The following is a 20,057-nucleotide window of genomic DNA, read 5'->3' as shown; positions in this document are numbered from 1 at the left end:
ATCTATTGTGAAAAAACTAGTTTTGACAAACGTCTGGAATTTCCACTCAACGCCAAAGCAAAATGTTTTTCCTGTCTCTAGTCATGAAACATGGAAAAAAAGATTGAGCATTCCTATCATGATCAATTTTACAAACCATACCCCAAAAAACATTCAAACCGCTCAAGTCCATCAAAAAGTATAATCAAAACTAGTACGTTAAAATTGATCGGTAGATATTTGTGCTGAGCACGCTACGTAGATCAGTTCTGAGGCACAAATATATATCGATGTGGAAATCTGAAGTATGTCAAATGTAAAACATAATCCTCCACTTTCAATGTTTATCATTCCATCGTACTCGCAACACTCTGCTTCAAACAATAATGGGTCTGATGCAATATGAACAACTGCCAAAAAAAGGCGTCAAAAAATGTAGTTTCAAAAATGAACTAGGTGAACAAGAACCACGTTCTTTCCAAGAAGTCGAGAATCTAGTGCCAAACTACAGAAATTGAGTTATTATCGGGGTAAAAAGACACTCCATCGATTTCGACATCCATCAAATATTGATAGACTACTTGTGCCTGCACATATCTAATGTACAGCACTCAGTGATGGGAAATTATTTAAAGCCATTTTCTACCACCTGGCAGAAAATGGTAGAAATTGGTCCAAAACAAGTGGCAAAAATGGCAGAAAATAGAATTCCTTGTATCATTCTAAATCATCTTTTTCTAGTATCTGCGATCACTTCCGTTAATTTTCAAGCCAACCTGTATGTAGTTTTGACACGTTGGGATGGGTATTTTGCATCGAATGTGTGATTCAACCACAAAACGTCATTGGAGTGTGATCGAGTTTGAATTTTGCCACCTCAATCCATTTGAGTCAGGGATGCCATTTGACCTAAACATTTTAAAGTCAAAATGACGACAATTAATTGCATTTAAAAAAAGTTATATCGTATTCAATAACCAATTTGATGACAATGAAAAGAACAGTTATTATTGTAGCTAGGCCTTGGATACTGCAATTGGTCTATGGATACTGTTATCAATTCCATCAACCATTAAACAGTATAAATATCAATATTTGAGAAACATTTTGCATTTCAGCCAATGCTATATCAATATGCTTTTTAGCAAAAGACACTTCAAAAACTTATCCAACCCACTTAATCCTTCTTGTTTTTGACATCTTTTAGAATCAGATCGGCTATTCTAAACACCGGTGGCCATTTTTGACCACCTTCCAACAATTTCTGCCATTTTTTGACACTTCTGGCAGAAAGTGGCAGAAATTCGACCAATCTCGATTTTTCCCATCGCTGCTGACAGCACTAAACAGCTCATAACATATTCAGATCAATAAGAGGTTGTACTCGAAATTTGCGGAGGGTAAGTATTCCCGGACTAAAACGAGGTGCCATGGACTTGCCTTGGTCAAAGGAAGAAAATGACGTCTCATGCATTTATGTTTAGCATGACCACAGCTATATTAGATTGTGGGGTTTGGGTCATAGCGTCACTATTTTCCTAACCGTTTTCCCACACCCAAATGATGTCTAGGACCGCACAAACACAAGCATAATCTTAAGAGCAAAATCAAGAACGGAGTCAACAATCACCGTCTTCCTTAGTGTGACGAAAACTGACTTTGAATTAGAAATATGCTTTTGCCTACCATTGACATTTTAAAGACCAAACCCCAAAGCATGGAACAAGCTGAGCTCATTCTCGTGAAAGAAAATCGATTTCAAAGTTCCTGCGATTGAAAACTTTTGGATTTAAAAGGCAAACAGAAGATTTGATCTTAACAGGTATTGCTATGACTTTTACCTTTGGAAATAGCCTTTCTCAATCATTCTTCCGAGGGGTGATGCTCAGCGCCAGAGATAATATTATAAATATTTACGCCCTAAAGCATGAGTGTTATAACTTGTAACTATTCGTGTTTTTGGAGGCTCAAATTCAATCGATGAAATCAGTTCGTCACCAAGTACGTAAGTACATAGATTGGCCGACCTGCTAGTCCATGGAGTACGTCAGTAGTGGAGAGGAAAGCTCGAACTAGCGGTCCAAGTCGAGAGTTTTTGACCGTCAGAGGTCGCGTGGGGGGAGAGCCTAGAAGCCAGGGGGACCCAAAGATCAGCTCGCAAAAACCACAGACGCGGTGATTGTTTGATAAACAGGTCTACAGTTTGAGGTACAAGAAGCTAGATTGCCAATTTAAAACCTCTGGACATTAAACAGGCCCAAAAAGGTAGCTAATTTGGAAATTGGCTTCCTAAAACCGCCGAAATTGAAGGGTCTTCCTCTCAATCTGGTCAAGCTGCAGAACTTGTTAGCAAATTACTTTAACCTATTAACGCTTATGTGAAGCTTTCCATCAATGTCAGGTTCAAGTAGTCTTGGAGAGTAGGCTTCAATACATCAGAAAAGGAGAGAAGACTAGGTACCTATGCCAGGTGCTTTATTCGACCCGTAACTTCAGTGGTACACCATGCAAATTTGAGCTGTATTGGGACATCTCCAGCCTAGCGCACCCTGGTTTCAAACATGAGAACGCGATCTCGACTTGTGCCATTCCACCTTCATGTTCAAGCTCTGGATTGGGAGGTAACGCAAAACTGAAACGCCTTCTAGCGAGGTTTGGGTTTCCTCTCCAGTACCAGTTGTCAGTTCCAGTTCCAGTCCAGTACTCCATGGCTGGGGCGAGTCCTTTGATATTCTGACTTTTTGCTGGGCTCACCTTTTACTGTTATTTACTGTAGAGTCAGGTCTAGCAAAAAGACACGTCTTGCAAAATTCTAGAAGAAAATGAATAATTCTTTCGACGAGTTCGGACTCGAGTCCTTTCTAAAAGACTCGAGCCCGGCCACTCTCTCCCAAATCGAGTAAAAAACTCAAGTGTATTTGGATTCGTTTCCAGAATCGCGCCATCACTAGTAGGAGGTGAAATCCTGCTGGTATCATTTTCTCCAACTTCTGGATACGAAAGAAAATGAGACCGATCTAGACTGAATCTGTCTCGCTAATCTGTCATTAAAATATTCAGCTCGATCTATAGCTTTCAATGCTGTTTGTACGTGCTTGTTTCTGCTCCCATGTTTACCTGTCATGATCTAGTAGAAGAGATGACGAAACATCGCAGTCTGTAAATTCGCCCAAAAGCTTTTGTTTCGAGCCTTCATGGTTTGGTTGAAATAGTTTATCTAGAATATCTATCAAGATGGATCAAATCTATGGTCTACTCAAAGTCGAAAAAGGACTAAATTTCAAATGCAGTTTAAATCCGGTAGCCAGTAGAGGAAAGTCCAAAGGCGTTACACTCGCAACGTTGATGGAATAAGAGAACGCTCGCATTGGAAGGGACTAAGGTCAGAGAAGTCTGCAGTATCATCTTTTAAGTCAGACTTGGGCTAATTTATAACTTGCATTCCATATCAACCCTGCATTCAAGGGCTAGCCAGGTACGCCACTCTAATTCGTTGGTCGATTAAATGATACAAGAAAAAGTAGCTCTGTCTGCCAATTCAAATTTGTTCGTAGACAAAATATCTTATACAGATTAAAAGCTGAAAGGTGGACAAAATACAACCTTCATGGAAAAAGGCGATTTCTCTGTGGATCAATCTATGTTTTGCCACTTTGATTCAATGGGGTTGTTAAACATGAGTGAATCAGTGAGTGAGTAAATGAGTGATCACAAATCACTCTTCTCAAGCTAATAAGTCTAGAGGTTGTAAAAGAGCAAGGCATTGATCCGCAAGTTTTTTTTTAATATCTAAGTTTCTCAATTAGAACATCAATTTACCAATATCGAGAAATGTTTGGAAAAGGAAGTACCCACAATTCAGTCACGAAAGTGAAGACAACTGCCCTGGATTAAAAGAGTGCGACGGTGAGTTCAGCGCACCATTGCGGTGAAGTTTTGAACCTTCAATTCCGATCCAAAACGATGAATTTACTTGAGTCCCAGACCCAAACCAAACACATTTTAACAGAAAGGTGTGCTTCTGAGAGTTGCAAATGGCTTTAGTTACCTTTCAGACACCTTTAAACGTGCTTTGCATGTTTTAGACACCACTTTTTGAGCCATTTGTACATTTTCTAATGAAAAATACATAATTTGAATCTGTTGTTGCCATGATCGCCGTAGATGATGATGCCTAAAGAATAACTTCAGCCTTATATCTAACTCTTAAGTCAAAAAAATCCAAGCATGTGTTTGGTTTGGATCTGGCACTCAAATGTCTCTTTATACAGGGCGTTAGAATGAAGTTGTCCAACTAACTAGCTCTTAAGGAAAAAAAATACCAACATGTGTTTAGTTTGGATCTGGCATCGATGTAAACTCGTTGTCTTGGAACGGAATTGAAGATTCAAAACTTCACCGCAATGGAGCGCTGAACTCATTATCGTACTCTTTTTATACGGGTTATTAGGTAGACAAAGAATGAAGTTGTTCAAGACCAAGAAAGGGTAGATGAAGATTTTTTTGAAAACATCTCACCTCTTGCAAATATCTGATTGACTCCCGTCATTTCAATCTTGTACCGCGCTTTATTCACACGACAAACGACTCAAATTGAACACGTGACCCACCCAGATTAAAAGTGCTAGACACTTTGAACATGTAATCTTAGTGGACTGGATGAAACGTATGCATGAGTAGTTATGTTCTGCCTCTAAGGTGAGTGCAAAACTGTTCTCACACTATGTGGGCATAGGCTGAGGTCCAATCACGTTGAAAGACTCCTTCCAATTGAGCTCTGAGATCATTGGAAGACGAATTAGTGGACTTGAAAACCAATCCAATACCACCAGTGTTGAGAAAGTAGTCTGCCGACCAATTGGAGGTGCCAATGTAGCCACTCTGATCCGTGACCATGTACTTGTTGTGGTTGACTCGCGCAAAGGGAATCTTGCCTTGGTCTGGTGTGAACTTGGGTACTTGGAAGAAACGCCCCTCGATCCGCACCGAACCATTGTTGGTGCCATTCAACGCCATCAAGGAGAGGATATATGCCTTCATGTCTGGTCGGGTGTGATCCCAATGACTTAACAGTAACCGAACTTCCACCGATCTCTCTATGGCAGCTGAAACAAAAAATACAAACTGTTTAGGTCTTATCCTGAATGAGGTGGATGGGTCATCAGTCCTTTGGAGGATTGTCTACATTACGGACCTGCCTGTCCCCGATGGGAATGTAATCCCCGGCAGTTCAATATGAAAAGTAAAGTTAAAAGTTAGATTTATTATCTCTCAGTTGAAGTAATATCGGATCCACCAACGAGCCAGGATCAATATCGACACCTAGGTATTCCTTGCAAATATTAAAGGGAAGCTACGACAAAATCTTGCTTGGCATATCGTTAGTATTTCTTGGACCCCATTCATTAGAGTCAACCCTGTACATTGCTGTAGGTCGCCTCCTATTATCTGCCATTTCTGCCATTTATTTTCATTCAATACCATTAACCAGATTTCTCATTCATAAGTTAGAGCTCGGAAAGCGCTGCAAGGAGTTCTTCAGATAAAATGAGGTTGCTTGAACACTGACTTTCCATCACAGGTAGACAGGCCCGAAAATAAGAAGAAGAGGCGCACTAGATGGCAAAATCAACTTCTCTTGACATGTTAGAATTTATAACGTTACTAGCATTGTGAGTAAAACATGGCATTTGGCTTTGAGAGGAGATAAGACAATGTTAACAAAAACCAGTTTTCCGGAACGCCCACAGTAGGCTTTTTAGTCTCATCTAACCCCTGTGAAGAGCAGAGGTCTACCGATCCTTTTACATTTCCTTTCAACTGCCAAATGCAATGGGCTTTCCTGTTCCCAACTGCCTCATACGACCTCCTTTTCATCAACTATGCAATGTGTTCTGACATGGTTAGCCTTTTCTACAGACATTCTAGCTATTTAAAAAGTATGCTTCTAACCACATGAGCCTGCTGCCAAGACATTAGGAAAGTAATGTATTTCTAACCCTATCATACCAGTTTCTAACTGGTACGTACATAGTATGGCTTTGCATTTTGACATAAACAACTGAATAGCTAGGCAAGGATGATGGCACTGCCACTGCCATCTCCGTCAGTGGGACCACACTCAAAACGATATTAGCAGTGCAAGCAAAATACTGCATTTGGCTTTTGAAGGATATAAAACAATGCTCACAAAAACCAGCTTCAGGAAAGCCTACAGTACCCTTTTTGTTCTTCAAAGACTCATCTAATCCCTGTGAAGAGCAAAAAGTCAACCATTCCTTTTACATTTCTTTTCAACGCCCAAGTGCAATGGGTATTTCCTCTTTTTTGAGTAGCAATATGGGTGACCCCAAAAGGTTATCTATGGGCAGGATGATTGGAAGGCTGATTGGGATAATGATCCAAGGAAGGTGATGAACAATTTCTAGTACTTCATATCCTTTCTCATCTTCCCAATGACTATTACTGATGGGATCAAATAAATAATCACGGGAGGTTGAGGCTAGGGCTACCAATTCACATTTTCAGTGGCACATGGCATCACTAGCAGAATATCGAAAACCCGTTAGTTAGTCCCAAAAAGTAACCCTGATTTTTCTTCGATCAAACAAGAGTTGCCTCTTTGGTCAAACCTAACCTTTTACCTTACACTGGAAACAGCCGATGCTTTGAATTTCTTAGCTTTCTAGCAATCCTGATTTTGAAAATTTTTTTGAGCCCATCTATAATGACTATGCATTCATGTTTCACAGGTTGTAAAAAGGTCCAATTGATGAATTGCTCTCATACCTGAGGTAAATACAATATCATCAATCCCCCTTCAATGGAAACATACTTGTTAATGGTCTTAGTATGGTGAAATAATTGTCAAGAGTTCATGCTGTCTTGGCATAAAGCACCATGGAGCCAAATTGTAACACAATCTTGGCCAACCTTTAAATTCAAAACCAAAGATCAAAGGGGAAAGCAAAATTTTACTTTTGAAACAAGCATGCCAGACCTTTTGATTATGCATTAGATTTGGGAAAACATTTGCAGAAGATCATTAAAGACATTAGAAATCGCTGTGAAAATATTTGCCTTTTTTGCACAATGTTATACTTGAAAAAAGAACTAAACAGAGCACTTTACCAGTCAGTGCGCAATCCCTTCTTTGCGTTTTGGAAGCATCTTATGAGCATGATTTGGACATAGACCTATAATTCGGCTGTTTTCGGGCAAATAAAATAAAAAGGATAATAAGGCGCCTTCCCTTTGCTCAGCAAATTAATCCAGACACATTTTTTCTCCTGTTCCTACCTTTTCGGAGCCGATCGTCAATGATTGGCCAGAACTGAACCGAACGGCTGTACAATGTGGCCGGAAAGTAGTCCATTACTGCCACATGAATGAACTTCTTAGCGTGATCAATCACACTTAAAATTGCCTCAATGTCTACGGTTCGACCCACGGGACAAAACGGCGCCGGTGAAGAGCTCAAATAGAAGTCCAGAGTTCGCCCACCCGCTCCATTTTGGATTCGAATGGGTTTTTCGGCGTTGATATTGGTTCCAAGACTTTTGGGCCATGCTGGCGGAACCACTTTGCCTCTTCCACCCAATCGCCAATAGACATCAAAGATCTTGCCCATATCATTGGCTAAGCAGGGACAATTTTCCACTAGAACACCCATCTCCTTGACTTGGGTGAGGGATCGCCAGTCAAAATTGGCGCTCCCAACGTAGAAATGTTGCCTGGTGAAAAAAAAGAAAAATAATTCGGGAAAGTGATCCGTCTGCATCAAAACCGAATGGTTTAAATCGGGTGAATTTTGAATTTAGAGCTACCTTGGTGCTTATTCATTGATTGATTTTGAATTAATAATTAATTAAGAATTAATACCAGCGAATAAGTATGCAATTTTGATAAGGTTTAAAAGTATTTTCTTGAGCATATACTTTTCATGTTCTGGATAAGCATAGGCTTGTTTTCGCCAGAAACTGGACCGGAGGTCTGAGAGTAAAACTGATTTTATTTCAGTAATTTGTCGTGTTTGGTTCAAGTTTAAATGGCTTTTATTGCCAGCACAGCACCTTAAAGCAATGCTTTAAATGAACGGTCCTACCTCATTGCGTGCTTTAATGAGCCACAACAAATTTATTACACTTTCGATCAACGCATCAAGGGGTGTCATTAGAATTCCCAGAGCATTTTTTCGGTACAAAACATTTTTTTAAGTAATTGATAAAACCATATCCTGCTTACAAACACCAAACAACAGGCAGATTAGCCTCAAACATATTTCGGTATCTTAAAACATGACATTTTTTGTAGGCAGTCAGAACCTTTGTTTTACATTCAGTTGTTCAGTAACATTTTCGGGGACCAAGTCAATTCCATTTGTAACAAAGTTAACCGTCGCGTAACGATGCCCACTCGTGAGTTTACCTATCACTAATCCAGAGCTTTGTGTGAAGAATTCCAGCACCCATTAAGGCCGTGAAATTCAGACTTCGGACTTGAACGCCCTGGATTTTGGACAGCGCATCAGTGTCAAGATTGGGTTCTCGATCTCCAGGGAGGTTTTGAGCAATGTTAATTCGTATTCCTTTCTCCGTGGCTGAGGGTTCAAAAACGGGCTCAACAACAAAACCACATGAAATCAGAAGCTCATTCGACCTACCTTTCACGAGCCTCTTAAAAATATCCTCCCCTTGCCAATCACTTTTGTCTTCGTAAACGTCAGATCCACGGAGACTCCAATAAGAGCTCGCAAGTTCCAAAGAAGATTCTGTTCGCCTGATCAAGGCTTTCCACGCCTGAAGATAATCGAGACCATTTAGAGAGATTTTTTTACGAAATAAATATTCCTTTGTGGGTTTGGCGATTATATCAAGTTCTACAACAATGGTTTAATGATTCTGTCAATTTTAACAATCATATAGTTTTTTTTGATAAAAAAAAGTCCTTATCAGTATTTTGGCAGGCCGATTAAAATCTTTTTCCCCAAAAAGTGCTGAATATCTGATTCAAATTTATATATTACTATAGAATGTGTCATGTAAGGAGCAGATTTGTATTTTTGAACCAAACTGAGTAAGGAATAATCAAATAGGTTTTTTCCTTTTAAAAATGCCAGAATGAGGGTATTATCAAACTTGAAACTCATTAATAACTAACGGATTAATGATCCATAAGTACGCAGTTGTTTTTGGTTGAATTCGGTTTTGAACACGTTGTTTTTTTAATAGTCTTAAAAGAAGCTGTCAAATACTTTTGTAGATTTTTTACAAAGGGATTCTCGAATTTTTTCCCATTATCAAAACATCTATGTGATTCATCTAAAAATATGTTTCCCCATACAGAGGGTCTCTGTCCTCAAGTTTGTAGTGCGTACGTGCTTCATGTCTTTAAGCTCTGTGTATGTATCTTTTTTGTTTTTCCTTCACTGAAAGAGCCTTCGAAAGTTTATAGATTCATCAATGTTCTCTGAGTAAAAAGTAATATTGACAGATTCGCTCGTCCTTTTCTGGTGAAGTCCAAATTGGAGCTTTGAATGCTTACCCTGCCGGTTTCTCTTATCTTGATTATTGTTTGGTTTAGGTCCAAAATTTTGACCCAGTTCTGTTTGATCTAATTTCCGCGTCCAGCACGTTTTCAAGCCTTCCACAAATGATAATTATTAACTTATTTATATCTGTTGACGCACCTCATGTGTTTGGAGGTTGACAATTGATGAATTGTACACTAAACCCTCTGGTATGGATTCAACCAAGCGAATTCTGCATTTGGAACAATCCGCCACATCATGATGGATATCCGGATGAGGATCCCACTTAGGCAATAGTCGTTGAAGGAGGCCTACAATTAGCTTCCATTAAGTCTTGTATATTCCATACGTTAATTCATTGCTTCACAAAGACCTGGAGACATGAGCAATAGGGCAACCAGGAAGAGGATGGAGAGGAGCACCGTGGTAAAAAGCCAGATACTGGACGGAGTTTGAGGTTTTTCACGAGGCCTAAACAGGAGCGGGTATTTCGAGTCCTCCTCTGGGGCGATTCCGTCGTTAAAAGTCCGCGCCATTTTTAAGGCACTGTAATCAGAGTAGGTTGCGTGAGAGTGAGCAATTATTTTTCCGAGTCAAGAAATGATAGACTTTTATTGCTTAACTAGCATGAGACGACTTCTCAGGTACATAAAGTAAACAAATGGGAACTAAGACAAATTGGGGGATTAATCTTGGTATTCAAAACCATGATGTTAGTCAAAGGATAACTCACAAACTCAAAATTAACTGGAAACACTCACAGAGAAGACTACGTTCCGATCTCTTTGTTTCACTATCAAGATGCTTCTGAGGAAGTTGAGAGACAGCAAGAGGGTGAAAATCGTTCTAGTTTGTTTGATATGCCCAATATAGAATGAACAAAAGTCAGTAGTTGTTGTTGTAGTAGTTGTAGTAGAAGTAATAGCATCAGCAGCAGATCACAGACATAGAGGGGAAAGATAGAGGAGGAGCAAGCAACAAGATATGAAGAGTGTGATGATGGCAGCACACCTCCCCAGACAGGAAACACCGAATCCTGAGCATCCTGGCACGTCCATAATCACACCGGGATGCGAACAAGTCATATGCGTGGGTGGAGATTCTCAATTCTGGTCAACGGAGTTGTCCCGATTCAGACGGCTGCTGTCCACCTCCAAGAGGATATCTGACAAACTTAGAGGCTCTTTGGTGGCGTGAGGCTGGTGGTTGGAATATTGAGGATGTTCGCTGGATTCATCCGCAGGTAAGCTCGGAAGATCGTCCATGAGAGTGCGGTGTTCTGAGGAGCTCGAGGTCAGGTGACGGCCACTCTTGGCCGTGCTCAGATCTTGGCCGTCAGCGGTGGAGCTCGAACTAATGCTGATCTTAACCATGTCCACCGAGGTCTCCTCGGTCACCACTCTGGTGCTGTTGCTCGTCTCCATGCTCGAGGAGACCAAACGGGACTGGAAGCGACTCGAACCCGTGGCACTGTTCAGGGGGGTGATGGACCGATAGGAGCTGGACTCGGCGGTCACGGTCCGATGGGTGAATGGCGGGGGAGTGGCATCGTCCCGACCCCACGGGACCTTCTTGACGATTTGAGTGGATTCCTGGTGATTCTTTGTGATGGTGTTGTATGGCGTGGTTTGAGGAGAAGGCACGTAGATTTGTACGCGCTCATCGCTTGTCATTGTGATGATGCTCCCGGTCTCCAGACGGTCGTCACCTGCAAGATCCGAGATGTTATATCACACACTCTGGTCTGGATGACATTTGATTTCTAGCCAAAAAACGTAGAGCAGGTCCATTCTACGTGATTTATTGCTTCACTTTGGGGAAACTTTGAATCGGGCAAATATCTTCAAATCAAATAGATGATGGGGTGACGAAAGTTACTCGCACTTTCTACCCGTTTGCGCTTACTAAACGAATTGTTGCATATATCTTGAGATATTGAAAAAAAAGGGTTTGCAAGAGCCTCAATTCATTATAAATTGAAGAAAATGTACTAACCAGCCGAGTTCCTCAAGTGTGTCTCTATGAATTTATTCAAGAAAAACGGAAAGCAAGAATCAGATTTTTATGCTACTCACAGCTCAAAATTGACACAAGTGTGAACTTAAAAAAAACTCAAGTTCAGAATGGTCACACCACACAACCCTTGGCTAATATAGTTGTTCGAGACATGAAAAAGCCGAAGAAAATCCCAATAATGAATCACAGTAGAAGAATATGTTTGATCTTACTGAACATGTGCTTGTATATTCAATCATGAGAAATCTATGTTGATAATTCAATCTCAAGAATACGATAAATGACACTCCGACAACGTCATTCCAATCTTATTCAGAATCAGTGTTTTATGGTTGTTGTTTTTTAATCACATGCACGGGTGACCAATGTTGCGCCCGTTGATTTTAGTCACACGAAAGAATTCTAATTTGAACATTCACATTTTGAAGGGTGTGGTAAGAAACGGTTTGAAAATGTCGCTTTCCATTACTCCTTTAGTGTCAAAATAGTAAAACTAGGCCGATACTTCACTTGATCTCAATCAATGCTCTCTGCACATGTCTTTGTATATCACACGCACACAACATGACATGGCATCAAACATTGCTTCTTGACCAAAAGGTGTTCTATTTAAACTCAAACTGATAGGCAAAACAATGCACTTAACTAATCAATAGGTACTCCGAAAAAAAATTAATTAAATGCTAAAATATTGATCTGAAATATTTTGCCCATTTGGGGCATTTTTAAATATTCAACCGTTTTTTTGAACAAATTAAAAAAACAGGACCATTTTTTATTCAAATAATTTTAAAATTCGGCTTTTTTCCTCAACATATTTCACTGATGGTCGTCGAAATTAAAGCCTGGTGTAAATGCTCGAAATTTGTTGCATTTTGATACTTGGATGGGTCCGCATTTTTTTTTTCGACCTTTTGACCTGGGAACTTCAGCCCTGCCAACAGTACTGCATTTTGTATCCTGATCTCAACTCCTTCCACAACTTTGAAGTCGCTAAGATGTCAAGTATGCTTTTTGAGTTAGTTATTCATGCATTCCTTTCATGAATAAGTTTATTAGGCTGGATGTTTGCAAAGTCAACGGCAATACAAAATAAGAAAATATTTCCTTTAAAAAAATGGAAAAAATGGCTAAGTGGTAAAATGGATGGTACTTCTGAGGGTAACATTCTCTACATAGAGCTGCTAATAAGCTTCCGAAGAATAATCATATATTCTAAAGGGTTCATAGTATTGGAATTTTTTACCCTCAGAAGGAGGAGGAGGGGGCCACATTAAACGCCAGTTAAAAGCACATCTTTTGGGAATTCATTTGAGTTTAAAATAACAATTCAGATTTGATCTGACAATTCAAATTGAGATTCAGTGGAGCAATATCTTGCCCGTTCTGCATTGATACAGAAGTAGAAAAGATGATCCCATTTTATGAAGCCCACTTTTAATGCAAATTTCATTTTATCATCGGTTCGATGTCTTTCCAAAAGAAGAAGAAAAAGACCAATTTTCTGAACATTCATTTCAAAGTAGTTGAGATACTCAAGATATGTTAAGGTATTTCAAATTAGGTTCCAAAATAACATCATTTTTGCTCAACTAAAAAAATATGTCTGATAAAAACTACCTGGTGACAAGGGTTTTATTTTTTACTTGTTGTTGGAAAGTATTTTGAAAGCACTTCAAAAGTTACAAAGTTCATTAGCACGTGGTTAGATATTTCGATTTTTACTTAATCATTTTGACTATTTTCAAATACTTTTTCAAACATTTTGCCCTTTTTTCAATTAAATATATATATTATTTGAATATTTCGCCTCTAAAAGTTTATTTTTTTTCAGAGTCCCTATTCGTCAAGTTCATGAACCACTTATCAATCGGGTACTACACTACCAACAAACATAGGATGTCCTCCATGCATGCCTTGTTTCAAACCTCTTACCTTGAACCAACTTAAGCTAGAATACAATGGACAATCCCCCGCCCAATCAAATCCAAGAAGCTCAACCACAGACATGAATACGTGCTGATTAAATCACGTACCTGGCGTTCTGATCATTCCTGGCGATGGTGTGGGTGAGAGCGAGGATCCGTAATTCTGATGAGGCAAGGCGTTGTTGACGGTGCTTGCAGCCGCATTGGAGCTCCTCCTTTGGCCTTCAGCTCGGTTTTGAGGGGTCTTGGACAAGTGTTGTTGGTTGGAGGCCACTTTGGAATCGCGTCGATGGGTTGGAGGTGATTGTTTCCTTCTATCCTGGAGGATGGAGGGCAAATTCACCTCATCCCCGATCTTGATCACCGTGACCGTGTTGTCCTTGAAAGAAATCAAGCCAACATTGCAGAGGATAGGTTACAGCCATTATGGGGAAGGAGGCATAATTGGTACGAGTGGGAGGGTGGGTGGTAGTGACCTAGTCGTCCGTCGATAATGTGGAGAGAGCCTGCTTCATTTAGCTGGCCAAGCAAGGCTCACGATGAAAGGAACACACACTGAGGTAACCAACTTTCCAAGGAGACCTTGATTAGGTTGCAAACTTGAGGAGTAAACTTTTCTTTGGAGGATGGAGGAAAACCCGTGAGGATTGGGAATGCAAACTTACAAACCGGTAGTCTTTTGTCACCAGAAGTGGCGATTTTCCCCCGTCTCCGAGTCCCATTTAAAGTTTTGAGCAAACTTCAAGCGATTGCAATTCTAAGACAGGGATTTTTAAGGTCACAAGTCTAAAGCTAGAATAATGGGGTCCAAAAGAAACATCATCGCCAAAGGTCTGACAGCCAATCCTGATAGTCTCCTATTCATACGAAATGTCTCCTCTTTCCATCAAATTGTGAACAAGACATCAAATTTCCAGTTGATATTGGGGACCGGACGTATTAAAGACCCAAATTGTATGCCTGGAGCTCAAATTATTGCCTGATCCCAATTGTCTTGAGCAGATGCACTAAACCATCGCGACATTTAGAACCTTCGCTGTTTGCGGCTTGACCACCTGACAAGAATGACTTTATGTCAAACGTATGTATGTACGTACTATGTGTATTCCTGGTTGAATAGAAGAGCCTGAAGGCCTCGCAGATTATGGCGCCTTTCAACAGCTCTCCTCCGATTAATGAACCATGCGCTTGGCGGCACTTTTAGCCCTGACTGGTTTGTCGTCCAATGCCTGAGAGTAAGAGGGGAAGGAGGGGGGACTGCACTTGACAACGGTATGTACATGTGTGTGTATGCGTGTGTGTGTGTCAGTTTGTATGCAGTCCTTCCTTCTCCAATAAGAGTGGGTATCACTCCAAGAAATGAGTTTGTAGGGACTCGCTCTCCCATTTCTTCCGACGTCGCCCCCAGCTCGATTACTCTCTTTCGAACTTGTTCCTCTCATACATTACATAAGTAGATTTCGGGGGTGGCGGAAAAGGCCAAGCTCATTAATGCGCAGCTTGATGAGCTACATACGTAGCTCCTCCATCCAGCTGTATTCGCTACTCACAGGGAAAATTAGGTTACCAACTAGAAGCAGGGAAGCAAGTTGTCCTATCTCCTTGGAGCTCCTTTATCCCCCGGCGAACCTTGTCGCAAACCTGAAGATACTTCCAATCCATCTCATATGCCTTCCTTAAACACCCTATCCAGCAAATATTACACCTGATAAATGATCAGGTGGGCTCCTGGTAGTGAAAGAACCAATTTACAATCGCTGTTCGTTTCCATTACGCGCCCAGCTCCAAGAACTTGAAGACGAAAAAATACTACATCGACGCCCCACAAGAGGGTGATAATGAGCGGTTTCCACGAAAACGAGGCCTTTTCCAAGTGGTAGCAACTTGGTGGTTGGACTCGCCTTCTTTCATTAGGGATTTCCTCCCTGGCCACTAGAGTGTACTTACTTGGTTGGAAGAACTCTGCGCGGGGTCCGGGATGATGTTGGAATTGTTTTGACTTCCAGGCGACTGAGCACTAATGGCAGCATTGTTCGGCGAGCCCACGTTTGGCATGCCATCAAAGCGTTCAATGTCCTTCGAGAGGGTCCTTCTATAGTTGGACCGTCGGAAGGACAAGGTGGGCTTGAGGTTGGAGGGCATTTTCCTGAACACCTTTTCCCCAATGAAGGTTTGGAACCGCTTGGCGTAGAATGAAGGTCGATGGACTGACACCGTATCCCCATCATGGAAGAGTGACTTCCAGTAGTGCTCCGCCTTTTTCAGCAAACGATACGACTGAAGGATATCAATGATCCCAATGAACAGGAGCAGGTTGTCCCCTCGGTGGTTTTTGGCCGGAATACCGCCCCAAACGTTCTTCACTTCGGGTCCGACGTCCGTCTCGTCGATGAACTCGTCATCCGAGGGGTCGACCTCCATGGTGATCGACTCCAAGGCAGTTGTATGGGCTATCGGTCGATCCCGCATCACAATGGATCCCTGACGTTCCAGCATAGACTGCTGGTTCTGCAGGGGTGGGATCCCACCCCGAACGTCTGAACCACATAAACTGGTGTTCTCGCTCCCCGCTCCGCCCAGACCTTCCCCTCCTTCCTCTTTGGCCGCCATGTCAAGGTTGTGGATACCAATCAGCAACGAGTAATCCATGATTTTGAACGACTCTAACACGCGACAGTCGCGTTCAATCGAGTTCATGAGGTTGTCGTAGAGCTCAGGCTGTAGAAGAATGCCTTCAGGGTACATCTCGAGAAAATCGAGGTCCTTAAAGGTCGGCGAGCCCTTGGCACGTTCCGTTCGGGAGGCCTTCCTCTTGTATGTGGAGCCTTTCAAATCGAAGCGATGATGCATCTTCAGATCACTGGGTAGCAGATTATTCATTATGATGATGCGAACATTTTTGGCGTTGACGCTGTAGCAGTACAATCCAAAGAACTTGGGCAAGAGCGTCCGTGGATTTTGCTTGAGATTCATTGAGTAGCCGGGGAGGAGCTCCCTCAGGAAATCCGCCTCTTTGTGTTGCACGGTCTTGCAGATGAACTTGTCATCCAAAGTGATGTAAAAGATTGAGCCGGAAGCTCCAGGATTCGAGAGCTCAAACATGGGCTCCGAGCACAGCGAGACCAAGAAATCTCTCTCCTCGATTTCAAAGATCTGCCTGAACTTCTTGAATGCAAATGGAGCGTAGGAACGGAACCGGAACTCGGAGTAGTTGTGAGCGGGGGTCTTTTCCAGGACCCCATCTTTGGTGAACGACACGGTCACAATTGGGAGGAAGTCCTTCATGAGCAGGTCCCGGTCCTCTTGCTTGGCCAGAGATCCAATGGACTGATGCAGTCCCAATTGAACAGATCCCATGAGTTGACCGGTCTCAAAGCGCTTGTACGTCACCACTTGAACGGGTCCCTCCCGCTTGACCCGGCGATGCCCGATCTTCTTGCCCTTGACTGGATGTCCGGGTGCCCCAGGAACTCCAGGTTGGGTCGAGGATCGATTGCTGATGGTTCTGGCCACAGGGGAGCGAACCTGGAGGCAATCGGACCCATCGCCACCAGGCCCCAAGTTTTCCGAGAGATCCGTGATGCCATCAGGATAATGGTTCAGGTCCGATTTCTCGTCAAAGGCATTGAGGGAGATTATTGTTTTTGGCACACTCGCTCGCGTTCCATTTTCATTACTGCCCTCTTGAAGGCTTGCATCATACTGGTTCGGCATGGTTACTACTCCTCGACTCAATAATCATCTGAAAGACGAAGAAGAAAAAGCATGCATTTTTACCCGGATCTCCCTATCATGAGGGTCTCTAACCCGCAATGTAGTACGTAGCAAGAAACAAAACTAGGTTGGCATTTACATAATCCCTTCCCCCAGATAACGGATAACCTTGTAAATTCACTAAGTCACGACACGAACCATCTCTCTTTCGTCTGTTCTAGGCCTTGCTCTTCACCCAAGCAAGCTTTGCGCTTTACGAGGCCCACAAAGTGCTCGGGCTTTTCCATTTCTACATCCACATCCCCATGATATTGCATGTCTTTCTCGTTCACGAGCATTCCCAACCTCAGAGAGCACCACGGGAAAGATTGACCTTTTAAAAAAATGCTCCTGGAAATGTGTCCTCTGTACATCGTTAAAGCGTCTCTTGACCAAGCGTGTATGCTCACGTATGGCGGCCTTTTTTCCTCCTCAATAAATCTCAAGGATAGAGAGGATAGAGGCTTGAGTAATGTGATAGTGCACCGAGCATTCTTCTCCCCAACTCATAGAGCGTGGTATATTCCAATTCATTTGGCACCCAATCTGGACACATCTTTGAAAGCTTGTGGGAGAAAGTTATGAATTGGAACGAGGTCCCTATTGGGTTCTAAAAAGAAAGCATGATTCTTTTAACGGAGGCCAGTCAGAGAGCAAAAAGTAGCCCTGTTGCTTGCTGAACCATGAAACTACCCAGTACAAACTGACTGAAATGTGGAAGGAAAGATGTAATATAGAGGATTCAGAACGCGCTTGACACACGTTCAGACAACTTGCCAGGAAATTAACGAGGCATTGACAACGGCACCACTTCCTTCCTTGCTTGCTTGCTTGCTTGGATCAAAGAAGCTCAAAGAAGAAACTCCTGCACAAAATACGGATGGACTTATGCTTGGATGCAATTTGACGAAGCTCCAAGGCTTGCAAAAAAAAAGCCGGGCCAATAATTGGAAAGGAATCCGATTCTTGCCGTTTTCTCGATGAGATTATGTTTCAACTTTTTGTTCAACCTAAGGAAAACGTCTATTTTCGTTTGGATGGGATTGGAATATCCAACATCAACAAAACTTGACCAAATATTGAGGCGAACTATTTGGTTGCCGTCATCTCGCCAAATCTGTCCTGAATTCTGCTGCAAACAAAGCTTTTCTTCACTCAAAATAGAAATGCTTTCCATTTGTTTTTTTTACCACTCTTGGTCAATGCATTTGAATGCAGCCATTGCAGATTAGAAAATTAATTATTTTGACACATTCGAAGAGAGATGTGCATTTGAAAAAAAAAAGCCAGTGAGTAGTCAAACATCAACAAAAGACACGATCAAGAGCAGAATTGGATTCGCTAAAGCCAACCAAGACGAGAGAGAGAGTAGTACGCTCTAGAATACCTCAATTCAGGCATGTAAAAAAGCTCGTACGTCTGTATGTATACTAGATTTGAGCGTCTATTTTTGGCTCTGCTTCGATCCAGAAAGTCCAACAAAAGCTGGCCAAGTTTGGTAGAATGGGAAGGAAATGACACTCTTCGGCAGGCAAGCATACGAAATACTGCTTCCGATCAATGGCCTTTAAGAGCAAATACTGTAAATGGCACTCAGAAATTGAAGCACGAAAGGACACGAACAAAATCACGACCTCTCAGACTTCTTCACTTGCTTGGGATTTGTATTCTACATGGAGATTGGGTAGTGCTCTGTTTCAATTCAAGTTCACATAATATGGGTATGAACAACATACTGCAATGCCATGGTTTAAACAAGGCTTTGTGGGGCAAAAAAATCCGCTCCATCCTGGCAAATCCGGATTGTAACCAATCACACGAAACATCGACATAAATCAGGTAATGGCATCCAACCAACGAACCAATTGGAAACGACAAATGAAGGATTCCGGTTGTTTTGATTTAAATTTGCAATCTAGTGACATGTCGGTTGAAAGTGAAAAAAGAATTGCTTAACTTTCGCAACCGACAATGAAGTGGGCCTGTAATCACGTATTCTAAAATGGTTCTGATCTTCAATACTTTGAAAAGCAAGCACTTAAACTGCAAGCTTTTCGTCATTTGGCAATTCTCTCTAAGGTATTCCCTCAATCTTAACTTGAACCACTTTATAGTTGCACGGTGACTCACAATTCAGGTGTCAGAGCACAAAAATACATTTTGTATGTCAAGATTTTTCCAGTCCCGCATTGATCACGATTCAAGCACACAAGAAGCCATAGAAACAGCACGATCTTCAACCTACTGAAGGCCTCAAAAGAAGCGTTTCTCAAGACCTGTTCTTGTAGCGGTCTTGATAATGATGGAGCCATGTGGGTTGTTGTACCCTTCCCAGTTGTTTACTTTAGGCATATCCATCACAAATAGCACATGTTATAACTTGGCAAATATGAATGGCAGTCCATCATCCATCATTCCCCACCAAGAAACCTGTTTCGTGGCCTTGCTAGATGGATGGTCCGTTCACACGAGAAGGCGGTCTTACCCCATGGCCTTTATCTAGCTCAGCTTGAGATGAGACTTGGAGAGGGAGGTGTGTTCACCTAATATTGTGCCAACAGGGGCACCATGATGATGATGCCTTCCAAGCACAAGTTTCACTTTACATTTGCCCTTTCACCTAGATACAGTGATACACTGGGCGTGATTAGGAGCCAAATCTGCAATCTTTTCCACACTACTCCACCTCACTTTCATGAGAGTGACTTCTACAACTAACTACAAGTACAACTTCTCTCTCTCTCTCCCTCTCTCTCTCTCTCCCTCTCTGCTTCTCCTTCTTTCTCTGTCTTTCACTCAGCTCCGTCCACTTTGAGTCCTCCTTTTTTTCGTTCTGCTTTAGGAGCATGAGT

At 41.8% G+C, this 20,057-nt stretch overlaps 2 protein-coding genes across 2 annotated transcripts; both read right to left on the bottom strand.

The window, feature by feature from the left end:
• Positions 1–4,434: 4,434 nt before the first annotated feature.
• Positions 4,435–10,410, bottom strand: LOC131881762 (5'-3' exonuclease PLD3-like). The gene is made up of 7 exons (XM_059228712.1): positions 10,270–10,410; positions 9,882–10,054; positions 9,668–9,819; positions 8,642–8,777; positions 8,407–8,578; positions 7,279–7,712; positions 4,435–5,084 (listed from the first exon to the last, which is right to left on the bottom strand). Exons 2-7 carry the CDS (start codon positions 10,042–10,044, stop codon positions 4,696–4,698), a joined length of 1,446 nt encoding a protein of 481 aa, XP_059084695.1. The 5' UTR covers positions 10,045–10,054; positions 10,270–10,410; the 3' UTR covers positions 4,435–4,695.
• Positions 10,102–20,011, bottom strand: LOC131881758 (phosphatidylinositol 4-phosphate 5-kinase type-1 alpha-like). The gene is made up of 4 exons (XM_059228707.1): positions 19,691–20,011; positions 15,400–17,194; positions 13,561–13,831; positions 10,102–11,216 (listed from the first exon to the last, which is right to left on the bottom strand). Exons 2-4 carry the CDS (start codon positions 17,164–17,166, stop codon positions 10,612–10,614), a joined length of 2,643 nt encoding a protein of 880 aa, XP_059084690.1. The 5' UTR covers positions 17,167–17,194; positions 19,691–20,011; the 3' UTR covers positions 10,102–10,611.
• Between the last annotated feature and the right edge of the window lie 46 nt (positions 20,012–20,057).

Source organism: Tigriopus californicus, chromosome 6 (genome assembly GCF_007210705.1).
Source record: "Tigriopus californicus strain San Diego chromosome 6, Tcal_SD_v2.1, whole genome shotgun sequence".
In the NCBI taxonomy this organism is placed as follows: Eukaryota; Metazoa; Arthropoda; class Copepoda; order Harpacticoida; family Harpacticidae; genus Tigriopus; species Tigriopus californicus.
Note: the sequence above shows the minus strand (reverse complement) of the source record. Positions and strands in the feature narration are given on the sequence as shown.

Excerpts from the sequence above, each read along its gene's own strand:
- LOC131881762 (XM_059228712.1), bottom strand. The coding sequence starts at position 10,044 with ATGGCGCGGACTTTTAACGACGGAATCGCCCCAGAGGAGGACTCGAAA. Across the intron at positions 9,820-9,881 it reads CCTATTGCTCATGTCTCCAG|GCCTCCTTCAACGACTATTG; the intron begins GTCTTTGTGAAG and ends AGCTAATTGTAG. Across the intron at positions 8,579-8,641 it reads TTTTAAGAGGCTCGTGAAAG|CCACGGAGAAAGGAATACGA; the intron begins GTAGGTCGAATG and ends TTGAACCCTCAG.
- LOC131881758 (XM_059228707.1), bottom strand. The coding sequence starts at position 17,166 with ATGCCGAACCAGTATGATGCAAGCCTTCAAGAGGGCAGTAATGAAAAT. Across the intron at positions 13,832-15,399 it reads CGCAGAGTTCTTCCAACCAA|GACAACACGGTCACGGTGAT; the intron begins GTAAGTACACTC and ends ATTTCTTTCAAG. Across the intron at positions 11,217-13,560 it reads AGGAATGATCAGAACGCCAG|GTGACGACCGTCTGGAGACC; the intron begins GTACGTGATTTA and ends CGGATCTTGCAG.